General features: G+C 49.9%; 1 protein-coding gene across 1 annotated transcript; it reads left to right on the top strand.

Moving 5' to 3' along the window:
* The first annotated feature begins 2,784 nt into the window (after positions 1-2,784).
* SOX17 (SRY-box transcription factor 17) lies at positions 2,785-7,681 on the top strand. Its single transcript, XM_049860444.1, has 2 exons — positions 2,785-3,431; positions 4,039-7,681. Exons 1-2 carry the CDS (start codon positions 3,125-3,127, stop codon positions 4,950-4,952), a joined length of 1,221 nt encoding a protein of 406 aa, XP_049716401.1. The 5' UTR covers positions 2,785-3,124; the 3' UTR covers positions 4,953-7,681.
* The last annotated feature ends 1,065 nt before the right edge of the window (positions 7,682-8,746 follow it).

Raw genomic sequence — 8,746 nt, 5'->3', positions numbered from 1 at the left:
TATTCGGGGAAGTTCCCCCCTCCCCCCGCGCGTCAGTCTCTCCTGTTGAGAAAAGCAAGGCTTGCAGGAAGCCGTTCCGGATGTTTGCTGCTTTTCATGTGGCGTTTGTGGCCGAGTCTGATAACGCCGGGAGCTCGGCTTCAGCGCCGCGCTTGGTGGAGAGACTGAAATAGGAGAGTCCGGCACAGTGCGGCAGGGTCTGCTTGGCCGTCGCGCCCCAAATACATGACAAGAGAAATAAGAGAAAAAAATAGATCAAGATAACCGTATGTAAAAGGGACTAGTCTTGGGAAGGCACCATAATTCCTTCCTGGAATTATGATAAAATAAACTACTGCCTTACGTCTCCCGGGGAGGGTGTTATAAGAAGTGGGGGGAAGGGCGCCAAGCTCTGACTCCGAACTGCATCCTAGGCTTCCTCCGCTCTCAATAACCTCACCGGACAAAGATCGGTAGCTAGGCTCCAGGAACAATGGGAGTAATAAGGGGGCACCCTCGGGCTTTCTTCTCAATATTCCTTCTCCCTCTTTGGCTCCCCAACACATCTGTGCCTGTAATGGGGTGGATGAGGAAGAATAAGGATGGAGAACGTGTCCAAGGATAAATCCGTGGGTATACATTTTTTATTCACATGTGGATTTTATTTATTGTACTATTTTTATTTTTAAGGAATTAGTCAAGTGGATTAATTTAGACAGATAAACTGGATTCTGGAATGGGCATTGGTTTTGTTTAATTTTCAATTCCATTCCTAAGAAAACTGTTAGTTCGTAAGATGCTTTTGTGCTAATAGAAATTCTGCTCTGAGACTTTTGTAAAGATATTTATTACTATCCCGGAAAATTAGAAAAGATCTCTAAGAAACGGCACGGAAAAAGGAGCTATGGGATTAATTTGAAATACTATTAGAAGTTTTCTTACTTTTATACCACTTGCATTACATTTGTGCTTTATTTTAAAGCCCCCCTTTTTTCCCCAGAAAATGAAGCTTTAAAAGAAAAGTACATAATTCAATTTAAGAGCAACTTTTTTTTATTTAAAACGATTGATTAAGAATAATACCCGTCTATAATTTCCAGAGGCCCTGGAAAGAAAGTCCTGCCCAACTACTTCTCAAAAGCCATTGAAAATCCTGTGGAACTCCGTTGTACTCTGGCACACAAGGGGTCGCCATGAGCTGGAATTGACTCCACAGCGAATGGTGTTTTTTTGGGGGGGGGGAGGATAATTCCCTTAAACAGATTTTAAATCTTTTTTTGTCTGAACCTGAGATGCCGGGGAACTACAACTATTTTCTTAGGTGGCTGGTGAGGGTAAGGGAGGGCCAATGCTTCACAGTTACTGCAAGAGTTGAAGAAAAGTTGGTTTAAAACAAGTGTGTAGGTGTTTTCTGGAGAAAAAGCTATGACCAAGAAACTGATTTGCAAGGCTCCAGTGTTTCTTTGTTTTTATGGATGGCACTAATCGGACTTGACAGATGACTGTCACTGTAACATCACACCAAAAGCTGTCCGGTTGGCCTCTCACATCTTGGATGTAAGCACCACTTTTTCATCACCCCTTCATAGTAAACAAAGATCTGGAGATTGGTGTATTGATTTCTTCTGCAAAGTTGTCTCTAATTATGCAGGAATGACTGTTAGTTGCCTTAGAAAACAACACAAACGCACAGAACACGATTCGCCTGTCCCAGTGATTAAGGCTGACTGTAATCGTGTGCGGTGGAGTGGATTACCACTCACAGTGACCCTGTAGCAGAGGAGAACTGCCCCATAGGGTTTCGTAGGCTGTAATCTTTGCGGAAGCAGACGGCCACATCTTTCTCCCTGTCAGCAGTGAGCGCTGGTGGGTTCCCAACGGCCGCAGCTGAGCGCTTTAACCGTTGCACCACCAGAGCTCCTGGAGGCAGACTAGGAGGTGTGAATTCCACCTGAACCCTGCCCCATCTTGTGGTCTCCGTGGAGTTTCTTAACCTTTGTGCCTCAGTTTCCCCTCCTGTAAGATACAACAGTGTCTGCATCACTTGTTATGCCCCAAAACTAGTTTGCTAATGTTTGGAAGGAAGGGCATGCTGTACGTGCTATATAACGGCTTGTTTAAAAATCCCACTGAGAAGGTTTTTCAGCTCTAAATACTATTGGCATTTAGATAAATATTGCTGCAGTTTTTGTTTTTTGGCTCTTTTTAAACCACATTTTAGAAATAAAAAATAAATCGCCTCTTATTAAAGACATATGGAAAACAGTTTTGCTGTGTCTATTATACATTTCTTGTACAGACGTTCAAGGATTGGTTTATCAATATGAGTAAAGCCTTTAAGTTCTTCAGGTGGGTGACTGGATATTGCCTACAAGGCATCATTCCATATTCAATCTTTTTGGTACAAAAAGTCGAATTCGCCCTGGACAGAGCATTTCGAATATAATACAAAAAGTAATTTGAGTCCGTGGAGAGAGATTTATTTTCTATTTTTTATCAAGTGCCTTTTGCATTCTTTAAGAACTCATTTGAAGAAGACACTCATGTGGTTCCTTAGAAGAAAGGCAGATCACCCAACTCTGAAACACTTTGCTCCTGTAATAAAGATTTGATTTAAAAGAGAGTAAGTGGGTACTTAGTATGTTAATGAGAACTGCCGTGCGGCAAGCACCTCAGCAAAGTTTTCTAGAGTCCCCCTTCCCGGGTAGAGGGCACTTGGCGCCAGAGCCTGGCTCCAGCCAGTTTTCCCGGGGGCAGGTGAAGCCCTAGAGCGTGCGGCCGGGGGAGGGGGAAGGGGCGGGCGTGGGATTGAACCCGGACTTCGGGCTCGGGCTGCGGGCTGGGCGTGGGCCTAAGGACGCCCGCCGGCACGCCCCCGGCGCTCCATTGGCCACCGCGGGGCAGAAAAGGCCCTGCGGACCCTGGGCACCGCAGTGTCACTGGGCCGGCCAGGACAGGGGACTGCGCTGCGGGTCAGGAGTGGACGGGAACGTAGGCGGTTGGGTCGAGGCCGGAGGGCGGGGAGGCGGAAGGACCGTTGCAGCCCGCACTCTCCTCCGCCCGGGGCGGGCGCGGGTATCTCTGGGCCGGGGGAGGGAGCGAGTCCGGCAGAAGGCTGCGGGGCGCGGGGCTGGCCTGGAGCGCCATGAGTAGCCCGGATGCGGGATACGCCAGTGACGACCAGAGCCAGGCCCGGAGCGCGTTGCCCTCGGTGATGGCCGGGCTGGGCCCCTGCCCGTGGACCGAGTCGTTGAGCCCCCTCGGGGACATGAAGGTGAAGGGCGAGGCGGCGGCGGGCAGCGGCGGGCCAGCCGGGGCCTCGGGGCGGGCCAAGGGCGAGTCTCGTATTCGGCGGCCGATGAACGCCTTCATGGTGTGGGCAAAGGACGAGCGCAAGCGGCTGGCGCAGCAGAACCCAGACCTGCACAATGCTGAGCTGAGCAAGATGCTGGGTGAGTCCGAGCCCGGGCCTCAGCGCCAAGCGCGCCAGTGTGGAGGGCTGAGCGGGTTACTGGAGCCTGAAAGGATGTTTCCCACGCGGCCTTGAGTCCCTAGACCGGGGGCATGCTACGGCCAGGTCTTTATCCCGGGCCCTCGTTCTGTTTCCGATTCCCGCTCTCCTTACTTTCCAAACTGCATTTCGGCCTCGGTCTTTGGTGTGGGGTGGCCAGAGACGCGCCGGTCCAGTGACTGGAGGTGAACGGCCTCCCTGCGTGTCTGAGCGGCGGCGAGGGCACCCCGGATCGGCCCTGACCCCGGCGGTCCCGATCAGACCCCGAGCCCTTCACGGGCTGGGGGACGTGATTCAGTTCCTAGAACCGCCGGGGAATGGGCGAGCCGCGGTCGGGAGGTAAAAAGAAGGGGGACGGGTTTAGAGGAGCTGGGCTTGTGTGTGCCTTCTTTCCTCCCTCCAGTGTTCGGACTCCCTTTCGGCAGCTGGGGTCCCATACCTTAACCCTTGAACTTGACCCGGTTCTTCTCCGGTTGCGCACTTTAAGGCCGAGGCGAGGAGCGGAGTGCGCGGGTAACCTCTGGTCCTCTCCCGGCTTCCCCACGCAGGCAAGTCGTGGAAGGCGCTGACGCTGGCGGAGAAGCGGCCCTTCGTGGAGGAGGCTGAGCGGCTGCGCGTGCAGCACATGCAGGACCACCCCAACTACAAGTACCGTCCTCGGCGCCGCAAGCAGGTGAAGCGGCTGAAGAGGGTGGAGGGCGGCTTCCTGCACAGCCTAGCCGAGCCGCCGGCCGCCGTGCTGGGCCCCGAGGTCGGCCGCGGCGTCATGGACGGCCTGGGCCTGCCCTTCGCCGAGCAGGGCTTCCCCCCGGGCCCGCCGCTGCTGCCCCCGCACATGGGCGGCCACTACCGCGACTGCCAGAGCCTGGGCGCGCCCCCGCTGGACGGCTACCAGCTGCCCACGCCCGACACGTCCCCGCTGGACGGTGTGGAGCCCGACCCGGCCTTCTTTGGCGCCCCGCTGCCCGCGGATTGCCCGGCGGCTGCGGGCGCCTACAACTACCCGCAGGACTACGCGGGGCCCCCAGAGCCGCCCGCCGGACCCCTGCACGCCCGGCTGGGCCCGGAGCCCGCGGGCTCCGCGCTGCCGGGCCTTCTGGCGCCACCCAGCGCCCTGCACATGTACTACGGTGCCCTGGGCTCGCCGGCTGCGGCAGGCGGCGCGCGCTGCTACCAGGTGCAGCCCCCGCAGCACACGCCTGGGCCCGGGCAGCCGTCGCCCCCGCCCGAGGCTCTGCCCTGCAGGGATGGCGCGGACCAGAGCCAGCCCTCGGAGCTCCTCGGGGAGGTGGACCGCACCGAGTTTGAACAGTATCTGCACTTCGTGTGCAAGCCGGAGATGGGCCTCCCTTACCAGGGACACGATTCTAGTGTGAATCTCCCGGACAGTCACGGGGCCCTCTCCTCTGTGGTGTCTGATGCTAGCTCTGCCGTATATTACTGCAACTATCCTGACGTTTGACCGATGCCCGAGAGGCGAGCCTGCAGGCCAGAGGCACAAACAGTGTTACACAGTTCCTGGAGGAGCTAAGAAAACCCTCAGCCTCATGTTCTGTTTTTGTTTGTAAATTGCCTTGGCGTATAATTTATGGTAATTTATTTTGACTACCACTTGAACCTTTGGGAGGAATGTGAGGTTGGGGTTTAAGATTTGTTCAGAGACTTGTTCCTCACGATTGCATGGTCAAAACTGCATTTCCAAGTTTGCCAGGTTTGAATGTGCCCCAAAATAACTGGCTCTGTTTCCTGAAAGTTTATTGATCAAAGAAATTTTGTCGCGGGTGTGTTTGTTTTTTGTTTTTTAATCTTTTGAAAATAAAATCTGGATTTCTGCTTTTTCACTCTGCCGGTGCCTTGTCACACTAAGTCAGTGTTTTATTAAGAGCTGAGTCTTAAAGTCAGTGTTAATATTAAGACATAAAATACTTCAGTGGTGACCTTAAATGTACAGTTCCTGTAGATTTATCATTCTTTTATAATAGTAGACCTAAATGGCTTCAAAGAGAATCCCCGAAAGTGAATATCAGGATACCCACGTGTGTCCCTAATTGATTTTGCTAGAAAAAAGAAACCTTGTGGAAGGCACCACGTCATCCATTCCAAGTGATCTTATTCTCTGTGAAGTAATGGTTAATCTTATGTAAGTATTTTCAATTCTGGCCTATTGCTTTAATCGAAGGAGAGTACCCGAGTGTTTCTGGTTTTTTGGTTGTTGGATAGTAATGTTGAGACTTGCTTACAGGGGCTTTTTGGAAATTTTTGGTTGTTTGTATTCCACCAGGAGTCTTTACCCCAACACCCACCTCCTCAACACTGAACTTGCCTTTAATTCTCGCATTTCTAAACCTTGGGGGAAGTACAATTGCTGGGTTAAAAATAATTTGAAGGAGTTACAGGAACTAATCAAAATAAAACTTGTATTGTGACTTTAAATGAACCTGAGCAGCTCATTTCAATAGTGTTTTGATCTTGTATGTTAACTGCATATGTGACATTTTCTGACACCTGAAGTTCTTGATCTTTGGGAAGAGTCTGCGGTTGGTGTGTAGTGTGCTTTACAAATACTTACTCTGCAGCCAGAAAGCATCACTGTCATTCATGCCTTTATGGGGAAGAAATGGTCCCAGAATTGTGAGTAGGGTGTTGGGCCTTGCAGTCTGCTGCAGTGCTCTGAATTGCTGTGGTGTTTTCATGAATGTTTCAGATGGAGACACAAATCCTGATGCAGTTGGGCATTCCCAGTGCCCAGTGTTTCTTCATCCCATTCTATCCGTAGAGCTTGAGCCTGAACCAGCCAGTGAGCACAGAAGCTATTCTCCCATTCTGCAAGTGAGAAAAGAAGGCACAAACTCTCAGCCTGACCAGTGGATGGGGAAGGCTTGATATTGTGAGTTCTTCCAACACATTTGTATCTGTGGGCACCTGGAGAACTTGCATTGTGGTGGACATACGAATTGCTCCCTAATGTTAAGTGCCATAAGGAAAAGGAAAGGGTAGGAAGATAGGGTCAAGCATTTGTCCTGAAGATGGGTGTGGGAGGGCTATTGGAGCTGAAATATTTGGCTGGATTCTCTGGAGAAACAGTAGGGGTTTTTTTTGTTTGTTTGTTTTTTAAGACGGGCTTCCTGAATGCTAGGAATATAAGGGAAAGAGGGTTTCAGCAAGGAAAGGGAAGTTCATTTTGTAAGACACTATGGAGGCTACCTTAAAATTTGAAATTACAAAATTCACACTAGGCTGATTTCTACCACTTAATCCAGGTTGTTTGCCTCTAGAGCTCTACCTTCCCCATGCTCTTCCTTTGTCCCAGATAGGTGGTTCTGCCCAGCCTAAGTCCTTCCCCAGGGCAAGAGTTCCCAGGAAGCCCCGATAGAGAGAAAGGTTTGTGGGAAGGATTGCACCCCACCAAAAGGCAGTTTCTCTAGCTGAAAACACCCTGCAGCATCTCAGGAGCCCTCCCTATTGTTGGGTCTCACTTCTCGTGGGATTTGAATCAAGGACTATGGGGAATAGTAGTCTGTCCCTCACTCAAAATATAAAGGAAACCTGTGATGCCCTGCGAAGGCGAATACAGGATCTTTTCCTTTCTGCAGCTGTTGTAATGCTCGTAGCTAGTTTCCAAGGATGGCGTGGTGAATCCATGCCTTTGATATTTATATCCTTTTATCATCCCCTCCCACATTTAATGCATATTTGACTTACTGCTTTAACCCAACAAAATGCAGTAGAAGGGATCCTGAGCCAGTCCAAATACTGAACCTTAAGGAGGCTTGGCAGATTGTGTTTATTGCTCTCAAAGTCCCTGGATGCTGTGAAAAGTCCAGTTACCAGTTACCTTGGTGGAGAGACCATGTGGAGAGAAGTGGCCCTGAGACTCCCTGAAAGGGGGAGGAGCTCAGCCTTTCCCCCAGGATGACCTAGTCCCAGCTACTATCTGATTGTAACTCAAGGGAGGCCAGCAGAGTAAACAGCCCAGATGAGCCCAGGCCATCCACTGACAGGAATGAGAAAAAATCAAGGGGTTGTTTATAAGCCACTAAGTTTTGGGGTGGTTTGTTATGCAGCAACAAATTACTGAAACAGCTGTTATCCTTAAATCATTTATTTTGAAGCGCAAGAACTTGGGCACTGGTGGCAAAAATCAGGGAAAGAACTTTGGGGTCAGAGGTTTTAGTTTTAAGGTGATGGAGTGTAAAGCATGGACCAGGATGAACGATGCATGACATCATCTAAAGGATACCAGTCTCCCCTTTCCTGGGGTGAGATTTCCTGACTGGAGGCCAGCATAGGGTCTATACAACTTTGAGAGACCCAGAGAGACAGAGGGCATTTTCTTCCCCACTAGGACCCTGACTAGATCTCTATTGAAGGGGCCAGAGTGGGTCTAATAAGTTATCTAAGCTTTTACGTCGTTACTCAGACAAGCAGCTAAGAAGTGACTTCGCAGTGCCACAATTGCTTTTACTTTTTATTCTTATCTCTGGAGATTACTGTTCTTTCAGTTTGAAAAAAAGTATCAGGCTGCTCTTTAAATCAGTGTTGGCGTCAGGAAAAGCACATTCAAGCCAAAGCTACTCAGAGAAAATGGGATGGGAGGCTATAGACCAAAACACATCACCTCAGTCTAGCATTTGTGTTTTATTTTTTTTATTGTGCTTTATTTATTTATTTCTTCAGTCTAGCATTTTTAAATGCCCCTTTCATTCAGTTTTAATACTCAGAACCATGCCCGTCACGTAATGTTCAACACTCCCTTCCTCCCCCATGCCCTTTGATTGATTTTGACAATATCAGTTATTTCATGTCCATTATTTCAGCAGAAATTTATTCTTTCTGCTTAAAAGATGCTTCCTTCTGAGTCCGGAATATTTGGCCGGGAGCGGCCCGGGGGAGGCGGGGGGGCAATGATGTCCCTACCAAGTCCTCTTCTGGTGTAGGATGAGGAACCAAGTTTCAGCTCAAGTTTCTCAACATACTGAGCCTGTGGTCAGTTCGGCATTTCAAGTCCCCTGGCTCTGGGACCCGATCCACATCCTTCCCCGTCCTCCCTCTAGTGGAAAGTTTTCCTTGTACTTTCTTTTGCGCTTTCAGACAGCTTTACGTGAATCAGCAATTCAGTTTGCACCCATTTCTCCTATATAAACCCTGAACCCTCACCGCAAGGGATTCTCCCAGCTTTGTTCTAGAAAGTGGAAAAAAAAATTCATTCATTTTTCTTAATGCAGTGCCAAGTATACGGCCAATGCCGAATAAATT

Source organism: Elephas maximus, chromosome 19 (assembly GCF_024166365.1).
Source record: "Elephas maximus indicus isolate mEleMax1 chromosome 19, mEleMax1 primary haplotype, whole genome shotgun sequence".
NCBI classification, from domain to species: domain Eukaryota; kingdom Metazoa; phylum Chordata; class Mammalia; order Proboscidea; family Elephantidae; genus Elephas; species Elephas maximus.
This window is presented reverse-complemented; position numbering and strand designations above follow the sequence as displayed.

Bases quoted from the DNA above. Each gene is read 5' to 3' on its own strand.
- SOX17 (XM_049860444.1), top strand. From the start codon at position 3,125: ATGAGTAGCCCGGATGCGGGATACGCCAGTGACGACCAGAGCCAGGCC. The intron at 3,432-4,038 runs GTGAGTCCGAGC...TTCCCCACGCAG, and splicing joins TGAGCTGAGCAAGATGCTGG to GCAAGTCGTGGAAGGCGCTG.